This window comes from Gavialis gangeticus, unplaced genomic scaffold (genome assembly GCF_001723915.1).
Source record: "Gavialis gangeticus isolate Ggan-Ray unplaced genomic scaffold, GavGan_comp1, whole genome shotgun sequence".
Lineage (NCBI taxonomy): Eukaryota > Metazoa > Chordata > Crocodylia > Gavialidae > Gavialis > Gavialis gangeticus.
The window spans coordinates 81,775,195-81,790,838 of record NW_017728993.1 but is presented as its reverse complement, the minus strand read 5'-3'; the positions used below and the strand labels follow the sequence as shown (position 1 = coordinate 81,790,838).

The 15,644-nt window shown below is 37.7% G+C and overlaps 1 protein-coding gene across 1 annotated transcript in view; it reads right to left on the bottom strand.

Moving 5' to 3' along the window:
• VAV3 (vav guanine nucleotide exchange factor 3) overlaps positions 1 to 15,644 on the bottom strand; it is a 398,006-nt gene that overhangs the window by 199,457 nt on the left and 182,905 nt on the right. Inside the window, exons 8-15 of the mRNA XM_019502081.1 lie at positions 11,019 to 11,122; positions 8,802 to 8,901; positions 7,649 to 7,744; positions 5,262 to 5,330; positions 2,693 to 2,779; positions 2,195 to 2,280; positions 1,665 to 1,797; positions 1,221 to 1,330 (exon numbers count right to left, since the gene is read on the bottom strand). Of these exons, the coding sequence (XP_019357626.1) occupies positions 1,221 to 1,330; positions 1,665 to 1,797; positions 2,195 to 2,280; positions 2,693 to 2,779; positions 5,262 to 5,330; positions 7,649 to 7,744; positions 8,802 to 8,901; positions 11,019 to 11,122 (785 nt within the window). The remainder of the gene's footprint in view (positions 1 to 1,220; positions 1,331 to 1,664; positions 1,798 to 2,194; positions 2,281 to 2,692; positions 2,780 to 5,261; positions 5,331 to 7,648; positions 7,745 to 8,801; positions 8,902 to 11,018; positions 11,123 to 15,644) is intronic.

Here is a 15,644-nt window from a genome sequence, read left to right as displayed (position 1 = left end):
GCCTCCCCACACTGCCGGCCCATGTTTATCTTGGAGTCAATGATGACTCCAAGATCCTTTTCCGCCTCTGTGCTGACAAGAGGGGCGTTCCCCAACCTGTAGGTATGGTGCCAGTTTTTCCTCCCCAAAATATGCAGGCGAGAAGGAGAAACAGCCATGAACATGAAAAGGCAAAGTGCTTGGCTTCTTATGTACATATGGATAAGACTCTCTATTCCTCACCTATGACTCCCAGGTATAACTCCCATAAAAGCACATGCCATTCCTGGATTGCTACAGTGGGTTGTATAAGTTTGTACCAAGTAGGGCCTTCCCTCTTGTATGCTTTCTATGCCAATCCAACTTAAACCTTTGGGTTTCATTCAAAAGGAAATAATTCCAACAAAAATCTTGAATGGCGATACCATACACACGTTTCAGTGGTGTTTAGCTTATAACATCCCAGATATCCTTTATCAACTCAAAAAATAACATCCAAAACATTTAGTTTTATCCCATTTTATCATAGCTAGGATTACCTCATCCACATTTTTAATATAACTTAAACCATCTCTAAACTATCTGATTTCTTTGTTCCTGTCTTTTAAATTTAATCAGAATCAACAATCATGTTTTTTCCAACCACTATCAGAAATAAAATAAAGCTGGTCTCTACATAACACTAATGCAACCTGTAGTGCTACATCTGAACACATTACTTTAAGAAGCCTAATACATTCATGCTTTTTAGTTAAAAATATACAGAGGAAATCAAGCTTTTGAAACCAAACTTAATAAACCAAGTAACCAGACCCAAATGCTAAACAATATATTAGTTAAAAGCCACTAGGAAAAAAGCCAATATCCCCATCTCTCCTAAAATGTATTTCAATTTACAAAGATAAAATGAAAAAATGCATTACCATTATGTTAAATATTTATTGCTAAAACAATTAATATTTTCCCTGGGTGTTTGAGAATGTACTACAACAATCATAGCAGCTAAGGTAAAACAATACACAGCCTAGAGTGCCCTCTTCCTTTTCCTGGGAGAATTTCAAGGAAATATTCTTTTTGCTTTGTAGCTCTAGTTCTTTTCTTCAGACTCTTAAAATAATTTACTGACCTCAATAAAATTTACTGTAATTTAAAATGCATATTAAACCAATGCTGTAGCATTTAATTATTACTATATGCTGGCTAAGGACATCCATATTACTTAGTAGGCAAAATATACTTACAGTGCCATTTCAAATTGCTCCAACCACTTTTTCTTCAAATCTTTAGTTTTGCAATAAAATTCAAGTCCATTTTGCCCATGTAAGTGGATGAGGTAGAAGCCATAAGACCACTTTATGAAAGGAACAGAAGTACACAGATTAGCAATTAAAAATTCAGCAAGAAAAAGGTGGCATTTTTATATTCAGTAACATGGAAAAAACAGAGGTCATTACTACTAAGTACTTTTGTACAGTTTGGGAATGGCTCAAAACAAAACAAAAAAACCAGAGCCTTTTAATGGTGACCCACTTTAAATCCCAGTATACCATGTACTTTACAGCTTTGAAATACTGGGGGAAAAAATTACATATAAATTTCAAAAGTAAGTTTGCACAGCATTTGATAAATTTCAGTCCGATTTGACATTCCATTTTTTTTCTTGAAATAACATTAAAGCCATTTACCTTTTTATTTTCTTTATCAGTAGTGGGATTATTTGTGATTTTATATTTCTGAAGATCTATTATTTCTTTCATTTCATAATTATCACCTCGTCGCTTGCACACAATAACAGCTAGATCAAATAAGAAGATATGCCTATGAAAATATAATACATAAAAGGTTAAAAATCTTGATTGTAAAGTAATATAGTAGTCCTTTTAAAGTGATACACTATCTTATAAAACTCAGCATGGAGCACTTCTGGTTTTGAAAGTTAGCAATTAAACTACTGAGTAACAAAACATGAACCATTTAAAGTGCTCTTCAAAGAGGTACACAGGGATCTAGATGTTAGTATAATGGCCAACTTCCCAGGAACCACTTTGAAAATTTACTTGCTTGACATTAATGCAAACAGATGCTATGCATGTAAAATGAGAACTATGCCCAAGAATTTATGAACTGACCCCAAGTTTAAACAGAGAAATGTCACAGCATAAATTTTAAGAACTAACACCAGTTCTGTATTTAGCAAACCAACATATCTTCTTACCTGTCTTGCCTTGTACGTTTGTCTAGTGTAGTTATCCTTATTTCTCCATCACCTTGTGGCCTTCCATACTGCAACAGAGGCTGGTTCTAAGAGCAAAATTACATTCATTATTTAACAAGTACCTGCCAAATTTTTAGCCATTATACTACAAAACCCAGACTTTCTAAAATTCAGAACGAACTTGTACCTCTTGGTCAGTATGCTCCAATAAGAAAAGATAAAACATAAATAAATGCCTTTCTCTCCCAAGATACTACCCACAAAGATACTTCATAATGTTAGCTGTCTGCAGTCTCAGAGACAAGGGAAAAGACATCACTATATGCATGTATTATTATTATTTAGATTAATAAACAAACCAAGCCAGCCAAGATATGACACATATGCATGCTTAAATTTTGCCAGTGGTTCTGGCCTTATACAAGACAGCAATGAGCACTGTATATCAGTAAATTAAATCAATGGTGAAAAAAGATGTAAACAAAAAATATAACATACCATATTCTCTATTGATAACTGAAACTGTTTAATTTCACGAAGGGTTTCATTATCTCTCTTCACTTCATTTACATATTGAGCCAAGTCCTAAACAGGGGGGAGAAAACATTTCCATAAGAGAAAAAAGTCAATATATTATTTTAAGTAAATGTATTTATAATCCTGATTTTGCCTTATCTGGACATTAAGCCCTTTAAGAAAAATTATTTATCTTTAATGTTGAGCAGTTGTTGACATGCTAGTTTAAGATACAAGTAAATAAATGCTGTGTGCATCTTTAATCATGCTTACAAATTTTTGCAATCTTTAAATCTGACTCAGAGGCCCAAATTCAGTGGCAACAATGAGAGCTAACTGAAGTACCAAAGTAGAACTTACCTAAGTTTCTGGAATTTTAAGAATATAATTTAAAATTTACTGTATGTAGCCTGATCTTTAAGAGCATCTGATAACTTTCCATGTCAGAGATTAACAGCTGAACTACAGTCTTGGGAGTGAGGGCTATATATGATACATAGTAGAAAGCAGGTTCATAAGCAACATACAGAGAAGGGTTATTGTATGTGTCCATGTGTATTAGAGAGAAGAATTATTGCCCAACAGTCCATGCTCTTGCTCTCTGTGTCTGTGTAGTAGGGTGAGAAAAAATATTGAACAGCACACTAACCACAGGACCCTTAATGGGATATCATACCTGAAACCACAGGATAAGGTTGTTATTGCCCACTGCAGGTCACTTTTTTCAACAGATATATTGTGCATGTTTCACTAGAGCCTTTAATAATGTTTCAAATGTGCTTTAGCAATAGGGACAATTTGCAGACGCATCTCTGTCAAAAAAGTAGACTGAGCGAGGATTAGTGGTAGCCCATAGCAATACATATGTTAATGGAACTGGTCAAAACAGAATGTCACATCAGTCAATTTACTACTGCTATGCTCTCAACAGCACATTCTGAGTTTGACCCTTGGCTTCTTTATATCATGAAGTAACCTCTATCATGCTTGTAAGGCTTATAGTATGGAAACACATCTGTTGGATAGTACCTTCTGTACCTAAAGACATAGACCTTGGTCACAGAGATAAATTTAACTGTTGTTAACCTTGTTTTATTCTTCTTCTTTTTTTCCCCTCTCTGTCTACATATTGAGCTGAGAGACGGAAGAGTAAGCCATAAGTCTCATTTGGGTTTCCGTCTGGTTTCCAGGCATTAGAGCAGTATGAATCAATATGAAGAGCCAATCCTATTAGGCACAACAGCACTTACTTTCAACATCTGGTATGAGTTATACAGACTATAGTTAACAGGAATTCAGTCTATATTGTGCATTTGTTTCCAGGAAACAACGCTTTTGGTCTAAGCCAAAGTCAACCAGGCCTGGAGAATAGCTGCTATCAGTTGAACTAAAAAAAGTTAATAAGAAAATAAAGATCATCTCCACCTACAGAAACCAGTGATTAGGCTATAAATTGTCCAGATTTCCCCTAAATTGAAAGAACATTTCAGAAGATAGGGGGTGGCCTTGAGTCTTGATACCTATTAAAGCTAGCTTAGCATGGGTAATTGGATGCAATTGGACTTGTACAAAACAGCATGTCTGGCTGGCATATAGCTCTTACACCTCTGATATTGCTATCTAGAAAACTGTTATTCACAGTACCAGTGTCACTCTTCCTTTATATTTGTGTATCAAGTACATTAGTACATTTTCCACTTATCTTTTTCTGCTCTATATAGATGCATAAACTGGAATGTTTAGGAGAAAATAATATTTATGAAATGCATGCTAAATGGAACAATCACCTGGTATACTGCTCAGTTTGCAAAAAAACTGAAACTATCAGTAAGCTTTTGTGTACATCAACTGAAGAAAAGGAATCAAAAGAGCAAAGCCAAATGCAGAGGAAATTGCATAATACAGAGGGACACAAAAACATGTAAAGTGATATCGCTATTTTATAAGGCACTTGCCATTTGCAATAACATGTCCAGTAATGGTCCTCAGACCACAGAAAAAATATTCATGTCTTCTAGCTTAAGGCAACAAAGATAAAAACTAAGTCAAAAGAAACTAAGCGGTGAAGAGAACTGCATTCATCTCACTGGGAAACTGCTGATCAAAATTTCAGATGACCTACAGTAATGGAAGTTTTACTCAACTTTGCACAAGGAGCCTGACAAGTGAAAGATGTATTTTTTTCATCTGGTTAGATGGCTAAAAACTAGGGAACATTATGTAAAAGTTAATATATTAGAAGTAAGCGAAACTCATGCAACTCTATCCATACCAAATAAAACGTATCAAATCAATTGCCAAACCTGATATAGAATCTTTTAAGAAAAAGCCATTAGCAGTATCCTTGCTTTAATCTAATTTCAAAGTTTGTGGCTCATTACACATACGTGTTTGTTTAGCCTCTTTTGAAAATGGGACCTCCTTCAGCAAGAAGAAAAAAAAAAAGAAAAAAGTAACAAACTTAAAATCATATTAGTGTTTCTTGGAAGTGACGCTTATGATTTTAACTGATGGCAAAGCAGTATATTTGTACTTGCAATGACATGCTTACCTTCATTGCATCAAGTGCTAGCTTTAGATTTGCTTTCTCGGTTGGATCAGTAGTGTGCTTCACCAGCTCCTAATTGACAGAATATAACAGCTTTTCACACACAAGCTGCTGATCAGTTTATATACTTTTCATTTAAATAAAAGGTCTACTGTACTGTGATCACTCCTAACAACCTGGTGATTTGCTTTACATAAATAGCATGGCCCCAACATTTTCATTTTTCCTTGTATTTCCCTATCCACACCACAGATTCTAACTAGCACTACCACAGCTAGGTAAGTGATGTTTGTTTAAAACAGTGAACACCAGATGTTCTAAATATTAACATGTATTGATAAACAGTCTTATTAAAAATAAGTCCTGCACTTGGGATGGAATAATTTGATACACAAATATAGAATGGGGAAATTAGCTACAAGCTAATTCTATTTGGGTAACTGAACATTTGGCTACGCTGCAGTACTGCAGAGAAGGACCTGGTGATTACAGTATACCGTAAGCTGAATAGGAGCCAACACTGTGTTCTTGTTACAAAAAAACCACTGGTATATTGGGTTGTATCAACAGGAGTGTCACTTGCCAGTCAAGGGAAGTGATTCTTCTGCTATATTCAGAACTGAGGTACTGTGTCCAGTGTTAGGTCCCACACTTCTAGAAGGATGTGGACATGCCAAAAAGAGTTCAGCAAAGAGCAACAAAAATAACTAAGAGCCTGGGAAGCAAGACTTATGGGGAAAGAGAGAAAAAACTAGACCTATTTAAGGCTACCTAAATAAGTTGTGAAAATAAATGAGCAGGTTAGACAGATGCTTGGCAAGGATGCTTTTAGTCAGGGATGATCCTGCCTCGAGCGTGCTGCTGTGACCTTGTGAGGTGCCTCGTAGCCCTACTTTCTTATAAACCTAAAAGCTCATTCTATTTGGCAACTTAAACTCTCCCAATCAGCGCCTCTCTGCACACGCTTGTTACTACTGAAAATTGTGTTGACTTCAGCTTTGGGTTTTCATGTTGCTAACAATGAAGTGGATAATCAACTCCAAAACTTGAGTTTGTCTGCAAAGGTCAAGTAGGAATATACTGGGCAATAAAATCTTAGCTAAAAAGTGGGAGTACATAAAACTAGTGACTACCTCATTATACTCAAAACTAGTTGCATTTATATACTATTTTACAGACCTGAATTCAAATGACATATCTTTAAATAATATGAAAATATTTCAAGAATATTTTTTACCCATTTCCTAGCTTTAAAAAATCCATAAGCCATTTGCAACCTGGAAAATTATGGGCTACTTAAAAGCAAAAAAAAAAGAAAGAAAGAAAGAAAAAGAAATCCCAAAGGGAAATAAGTTATTTATTCTTGACTGCGTGTTAAGATTATACATTTTAACTAATGTAATAGCTTGCTAGGCTTCTGAAAAACAAGAGAATAAATGCTTATATGCTTTTCTAGCAATTTTAGTGGAGGCCCTGAACTTGCAAAGATGTAAAAGGACTTCTCTTCCTTTTCCATTTGGTGTTATAATGCCTCACACTTTAAAATACAAGTAATATAATATATCGTATTTTTCATAATCTACAATTTGATAACATTGCCATGGTTCAGATCTCATAAATGTTTCAAGAAAGTAGTTCTATTATCAATTTTGGGGTTTTTTACACCTGATTTTCTGCTGATCAAAATATTGATGACTTGTATTTATACAGATATATTTCAAGAAATTTAATACATGGGATATACACAACGCACTGCAGAGTCAAAATTATGCTTCACATACAAGTAGTAGCTCTTTTTAAAATGACATTTTACAAGCATCAGCAGGGCTGACAGTCTAATACAGTAATACATTTCTTTGCAGCTGAACTAATGAGTCTCCTAGCACAGCTATCAAATTAAATTTATAAGACTCTGCACCCTCATTATAGGACTAACTGTGAAAGCCAAAGCTTTGTGGGTTATAAAAAGAAGCATTTCAAAATAAATATGGCTTTATTATAATTTATTATAGCAAGGTAGCATCTTAGACTATGATCTAGTATTGTTCAGCTCAGTCTTCTGGGGGTAAACCTATACATTTCAAGACCACTATGCTCAACAGCTCAGCAGCACTAACAATTTTAAACACACCAATAAGTGAAGAGGCTCAGATATTGAAGAACTGATTGTATTCTTTTCAGATATGCTTCAGCTGTGAGGAATAATCACCACAGAAAAGGCTACACTGCACTGGATTGGACTTCATGACAAGCAAGTCTCAGCTCAAGACTATAAATATGTCAATCACTTCCCCTGTGATAAAGGCCTAAATACTCATTATAACAACCTGCTAATTATAAGCTAGCATAGCTTTGTGCTCAAACACTTTACATTTCAAAAATAAAAGTACCTGGAGTAGTAGATGATATTTTAGAACTCTCTGCATAGGAACCACTAGGAGATCCCGCAATGTAAATTTCCCATTATTAGCTCTCTTGGAACACTCCTAAATTAAAAACAAAAAGACTGAAATAAGATTATTGTAAAAACAAGAACCAAATTCAACACCACTAAATTTAAAGTTGATATAAATGCCAGCCAGATGTCTCAAATATTCAGATGACTAAATATCACTGTAAGGGGGAGAAATATTTATTGGCTGATTAGATTCCTATACCTTTTCCAAAAAAGGCTCAGGGTGCCTTACAGGGGGAAAAAAAACAACCTTATAAAAGCAAAATAAATATTAAATAAGAGACATAGTTACATAACAAAAACTCCCCAAACAAATCTCCCAACTTAACTTGCTTGCTAAATACCTACCCAAGTAAAAAGGTCTTGCAGCCCTTCTGGAAGATAACCAGTTTTGGGCTCTGGCAAACCACAGGACCACATTAGGCCTACAAACAGACCAACCAGTGATATGGACTGAAGATATATACTACATTTGAATATTCCCATCTTTAAGAGAATTCAGTATCTGGAACTGGATTCCATTATTGTGGTATTAGTCACGCTAGGTGATAAGCATAGAATAAATACTATATTTAGGCACAGGGAACAAATTAGCTGCTTTATTGTTTTGAATCAGACACTATCAACATAAACAAAAATAGTAATTGAAACCACGGAAGATGCATTAGGTTTTAAAAGCATGCATGCCTTTGGAAGCACCAAGCTCCTCCTTAAGGCCTTGAAGTGGGGCAATTTACAAACCACCCCTTGGGCAGATGTGTGTCTGGAACAATCTAATCTGTAACTATTTTCTCAACTAACTTCACTCTCAACTTGGATTCCAGGGGAAATAAAGAAATTATATTGACAAACATTTCTTAAATAAAATCATGATGCTACTGACATCAATGAGTCCAAAATTCCAGCCTCTGTGTCTCAGCCTGACAAGTTTAGCCCCTCAGATAGTCCAATTAAAAGGAAAAGGAAATTAAAAACTCAGACCCACACACTGGAATAGATTGCATTAATCACGGATATCTTTTGGGTCCATGTCTGGAGCAGAGAAGCAGTATATTTACTTATATGAACACAAAGATAAATATTGGTACCTCTAGCTTCAACTTAACATCTTCTTTTGTCTTGGAGATGTTGTCTAAGCATGATATGGCTGTCTCCACTTGACTGCAGTACTGCCCATAGATGACAAGTCTAAGTCAAAACAGGAAAAAATAAACAGGATGCTATTCCAGTCAAATCCTTATTCACACTATACAAACAAATACATGAGTAACAATTTTCCTTCAGTGGGATCTGTGCCCACGTACCCATGGTTAGAATCTGCCCTTTCACACGTATCATAGTACTGCCCTCAGAATATAATCAAGGATACATTTCAAAAACATTTCAGACCATCACTAATGCATCACAGTCAAAATACTGTCAGATCATTTCAAGTTCAAATTAACATTAATGCATATATGCTGTGATATATAATACAGCACTTGTATAAGGTTGTAAAACAAGGTAACTGCTGCTTAATGGAACAAAATCATTAGTATTTACAATGTTAAGAGATAGATTTCAAAGGATGTAATGAATAAATGCTGTAACATAGGATTAGCACTGGATTAATTATATCTACTCTTTTACAGCAACAGTAGGTTTCACACAATGATTAAACAGCTTCTACTGAGTTACAGTCTGTGAGCCTTTGGGTCAAGATAATAGCTAACACACATAAACTCAAGAAAGTCTCAATAGCCATCAGATCAGCATGGTGCTTGCTGGCCAATTTCTGCAAAACTACTTCAAAAGAATCTGGCTTTATACAAAGAACCTTCTATTCCCTTTTAAAACAGTTCTTTCTGTTCCTCTCAAATTGCTCTAAATCTCTAAGGGTGACTTCTCCTCTTAACCACAAGCTCCCTCTTCCAGGTTACCACAAGCTTCAGTTCTTGTTTTGTGTTGTTATTCTTCTACCTCTGAATCATCTTCTATTTATTCTGCATGTCACTATTAACGCAACTGTACTGACTGGCCCTGCACATCTGTTTCAACATGATTATTTTAATAACAATACTGCAGTATAGATAATGGAGTATCTGTCCTCCCCCTGCATTGACAAAGTAATTTGTAACTTATAGTTTCATCTCAGCTCCCTCAAGTTATACACCTCTCAGTATTTCTCTTGGAGGAGAGCAGTATCTTCAAACACAGCTCCTTGTCCTCCTGGTGCCTTGCACACTGTAACCTCATCCTCTGTAACCTTCCAATAATCACCCTTTACTATACCCTCCCTTCATCATCTATCACCCTGCACCATCACTCTCTCAATGCCTCCCATCCCTACTGAAGAGTTCCTCTCTATCTTTACTTCTGCTGACTGACTAGGACAACTCCCTTCCCTACTGCTTCCCCCTAAAAAAAAAGCTCTCCATTTTCCAGCACTTTATATTCTGTTTCCTGCTTTCTCCCAAATATACTGTTGACTGCAATTCAATTGTACCACAAATATTTTAGTTGCCTGTTACTTTCAATTCCCGGTTCAAAGGTGACTTTCTTAATATTTTCTTTGGGCTCACCTGGGATATGCCTAGCCCGCAGTGTAAGGTGTAACCAAAGCTTGGGTAGACATATCAGTTTAGCTTTAAATTAGCTAGCTCAAGTACTGATAATAGCATAGGTAGAGGAGCAAAAGCTCAGGGGGGACTGAAAACCCAGCCAAACAGATAAGGAAATATGCAGTGAGGCTGCAATGAAACTCAAAGTTTTATCAGTATACAAGCTGCCTAGGTTAAATCCACAAGTGTACACACAAGCCTGAGTCAAACTTTTGAGTGTAACATACACAAACCCATGGGCTCTCCTCTCCACCCTGCCTCAACTTCTCTCCCTCCAAACAATCTTCGCACCTGTTTCTAACATTTAGAATGGTTTTCCTGTATCTTCATGCCTCACTGCACTTCTCTTGCCCTTTTCCTCTCTTAAGCTATAGTCTGTCTGTAACTGTATTGTTTAACTCAGTAGAGGATTTGAGATGGCTTAGGTGGTATTGCAGATTGGTTTTGTTCAAAATGATGGTAAAGGTACCAAGTGCAAAAAATATGCATGGGGAAAAACATACAAAATAATAATACTTATTACTCTCATGGTGTTTTCCATGTTCAAAACACTTTATAAATATTAACTACATAACATAAGAATTCAATTCTTTACTATAAATTGCTTGCTTTATAAAACTGGAATGCTTAAATGAAGAGAGATGCTTTATTGGATTCAGTGCAAGTTATTATTAAGATATATCAAAGTTAGTATATAAATATTACCTTTCCTTGTATTTTATAAAAACTTGATATAAATTCTGGTCATTTTTATTAACAATGGAGTCACAAATGTCCAGCATTAGACTTCTGTGGATTTTCACCAAATCCTTGAAGACAGCAACATAAGAAAAATATTGAAACAAAATCAGAATCACAAAAGCTTCCAAAATAAAGAGTAAATGAAGATTAGTGTTTCCATATAAATCCATTTATTTCAATAAGCTAAAAAACACATCATTTATGAGTAAGAACTCATTTCAAGCTTTGCTTTGAAGTACCAGATCCTCCATACAGTATGACAAGAGGAACTGAACACAGAGAATTACTTATTAAAGACTAATTTATTCTAGCTTGAAATGTGCACTGTTAATTCATCTTCATTTTATAATGATAATTTTAAAATTAAGCAAGTCAAGTAAATGTTTTAGTGACAAGATAAAGTAATGACTCATGTCCCTGAGCTGTGAAAAATTAGTTTTGTACATTACATTGGTCAATTAGTGATATCCTGGTGCTAAGTTAACTGTAATCATAATGAGTTTCTTGATACAACAGGCAACTAATGGTTCAGGAAAAAGGCAAGGATGCTCAAGAAAGATTCAAGACAAACAGGAATTTTAACATTTTCAGTTTTTTACCACTGCATAAGAAACCTGTATTCTACCACTTGGAAAAAAAATAAAAACCCTTCATGCAAGATAAGAAATGGTCAGGAGTCAAAGATAGTAATGTATACTGGACAGCATTGCAGAAATGCTTTGAGATGAAAATACTAGCATAGGGTTAATGTTGCACAATTAAATAACTGGCATAAAAATCACTGAAAGCCCTGCACATGAAACTTTGTTGTGAGTTTGTATTATATTACATTACAAATGTTTAAGAAATTAAGGGACATTAAGTTCAGATGAATTCCTACATAGAGATCAGCACAGGAACAGACAAGGCTGAGAAGCTTCTTAGAGCTCCCAATCTAGTGGAGAAATTGGCCTCTCTGCATACCCATGTGTGAGGGAGAGCACCTAACTATGGCCCTGACTGGGATCAAACAGGAAGAATTGCAAGTGTGGGTTCTGCCACGTTCTCTACATTATACCCTACATCAGGAGCCGAGGGACGTTAGGGGAGCCAAGAAAAGATGTTGTTATGCCACTTGAAAGTTCCTCCTACTCAAAATTCTCAGCTGGACATAGAGCCACAAATGCTAACTTAATGGCATAAATAAGATAGTTTGGGGAGGCAAGGAAGGGAAAAAATAAGATCTAAGGTGGCAGAAGTGTCCAACTTACCCGGCCAGAAGCAGATTGAGCAGTGGCACAGGGCCAGTCCACTGGCCAGACAAATGGTGCATGGACAGCCCTGAAAGCCAGATCCGGGCCTGGACCTGGGGCCCCATCCCTCCCCTCACATGCTAGATCCAACACATTCAGTGCTTGCTCTGACTGGTCCAGGACAATGCCACATGCAATGCCCATGCAGGGCCAGTCCAGGACATGTACTGCACACAGTGCCCACTCTAGCCTGTCCAGGATCCATGCTGCATGTAGCAATGGCCCTGGAGCAGCCAGGGAAGGCGGTGCATACTTTGTAGTTCCAAACCAGCTGAAGTAGGTCTTGCATGCAGCACATCTTGGAAGACACAGCTCAGGAAGATACTGTATTCAGCACAAGACCCAGAGCAGGTGGGGTGCGTGCTGTTCACAAAGCAGATCCAGGGTCAGCCAGAGTGAGTGCCATGTGTAACAAGCATCCCAGACCCTGTGCCCAGTGTGTGGTATGTGGATCAACTCCAGATCTAGGGGCATCACTGGGGGCCAGATGATAGTCTCTGAATGGCATATCTGGCCTACTGGATGCAACGTTGGTGCCCCTGGCTAAGGCAGCACAGGCCAATCTCTTTAGCAGGCCTACCACAAGTTAGCCCTACACATTCCTCAAGAGCCATTCTGATGCCCTTCTCCCTGCCCAACTGGCTGCTCTCATTCTGCTCTCTGCCCTGTGTTCCTTGTTTGATCTGTTGTTTAGTTTTCTGCTTTCTAACCCATGCTCCTTGTGCAATCAGCTTCTCTGCTTTTTGCTTCCTGCCATATCTGCCACTGTGCTGTCTGTTCCCTACCTGATTTGCCACGTGACATACAAAAGCTACCTATGTCACTTATGGCACACGTGCCATAGGTTGACCACCCTGATCTAAGGTATTATGGCTGCAAAATATCTATACGGTACAGTTTCTGAGACACCAAAGGGACACAAATCCACCAGGGATTTCTCCCTTCTCTCCTCACTGTTCTAGCAAATTTCCTTAAGTATAATAGGCACTTTTACACATGCTCTGGGAATGGGGGGAGGGAGGGAGCTTTAATTAGAACATCTCCAAGAGCCACTCTAATTAAAGTGCTGCAGCATCTCATGCATCAGGATCCCTGCACTTAAAAATGGCTGTGGGGATGCTTGAACTAAAGCTCATTCAACAAGTGCCCCCACCACCATTTTTAATAGCGAGGACATTGATACATGAGACATGGGACGCTGCTGAAGCATGGTAATCACCATGCTTCCATAGACCTGGTTAATCAGGTCTGATGGTAAAATGATAGGATTAATCAAGTCTGTCTGGTGCATTGTAGTTACAGCAGTTGGAGCAACCTCCATGCTCATGTACAGGCACCCAATATCTATCTGCAGCCTCAGAAGGATAAGAGTCAGAACCCCGGTTACTGTCGTTCCAAGTAAGCACTTTGTGCTAAGTGTTAGGCCAGCCCTGCATAAACTTCAAGTCCAAGTAGAACACCTTTCCATAATACATTCAATCCATGCAAACTTCCCTATCCAAACCCCCTGAAACAAATTAATACCAGTGCCCTGAAATCTAATTTAGCATGTTTACTGGGAGACTGGTCAAGACAACATTCTCTTGTTAGTCATTAAAATATGTTTTAGCATGAGGGAATGGACCCAGAGGCCTACACTGATTTTTCCATTTGCACATGTAGAGAAACTTCATCCTAAAGCCCTCTTATACACAGTGATGGGGGAAGGCCAGGGGGGAATAAGGGGAGATGAGAAAGAAAGAGAAATCTATTTTGTCAGAGGGATAGTGCATGAGCACTCTGCCTCTTAGTTTACTGTTCATTTCTGGGTAATGATACTAAATCATTCCCTCCTTCCTTCTTTCTAAACAGCCTTAGACAGCACTCAAGCCTTTTTTTCCTGAGTAGCAAATGCAGTCACATGCAGCTTTCTAGGGTTTAAGCAGACCAGAAGTTTGTAGATATTTTTGGACTAACTGACCCCTACATTTTTAAAATGATAGCAGAAACCTTCATCAAGTTTTAGGAGCTAGCAGTAAACCTGAATCCCATCTTAAACATAAGAATGTTGAAAATATAATAATTTAAATGGAATTGTATTCTGTGCGAGAACTGTGACATTTAACACATTTTTAAAAACTGTTGAAATGTTATCAAATAATGTAATGAATTCCTAGACATTTACAAAATACCAGTTAAAGATTTATCACAGGAACTCCTAATAGCTTATCAATTTTGTGGTCATGTATTATGTATAAAATTCCTATTTATTTACACAGCACCAAGTTATATTGAGGCTTTGTAAATAGGAATACCAGCTTTTTGGTCCTGAAATCTTTACATGCTAAATAGATGTCATTACAGATAAAGGCCATGGACAGACATACATTTGAAATATTCCAAATTCCACTCCAATTTGGAGCATTTCAAATTTGAAGCCCTCCAGGCCATGAATAGACTTGAAGCCCCCCACTGCACCCCTCTTACCAGAGGGGTTCAAGCTCTCCAGGGGGCACAACAAAATATTGCTCAGCCCTGTGGCTCCACTCCTTGCAGCTCCCTGCCCCAGGGAAAGGAAAAATGGGGCAGACAGCCAATGAACACCATCTTATACACTCTGTCTCCTGGTTTCAGACACCAAAAGGCACGAAGAAATTGTTCTCTCCAGCCCCATTCCTCAGTCTCAGGAATAGGGAGACCGATAAACATGCAAGGATTCCTGATCTCCAGCCCCAAAGCTGGAAAAAACAATTCTTTGCATGCCTCTTGGCCCTCAGAGATCCTCAAGGACAGCCAGGCTCACAGGAGAGAGTTCACTGGCTGTCCACTCTGCTCTCTCCCTATCAGAGCATCCAAGGGAGTGGGGTAGGAAACACAGATCACTGTGGAACGTTAGAGCAGTGTTTCTCAATCCATGAGTCGCAACCCAAAAATGGGTTGCAAGAATATATGAAAGGGTCATGAACAAACTTAAAAAATGGATTCTGCTTTAAAAGGAAAGACCATGGGAAAACATGGCTTTTCCCTTGCAGGTTGGCAGAGTTCCAGCCTGCAAGGGGCTGCTTGGGGGCCCCCCAGGCCCCACACATACCCTCTCCTGCCCCACATGCTTCAGGGAGAAGACTGGGGTCCAGGGGCAGGGGCATTGGGTCAGGATTGTTTACAGATGGGTCCCGATACAAAAAAAGGTTAAGAACCACTGTGTTAGAGGACCAAACAACCCTTTCCCCCATCATGCTCCCTAAAGCTACAAACATTTCAGCAATGGCTTCAGGTACGATCCTCATTTTTTAAGGATTTTTTTTTTTTTTTTTTTTTT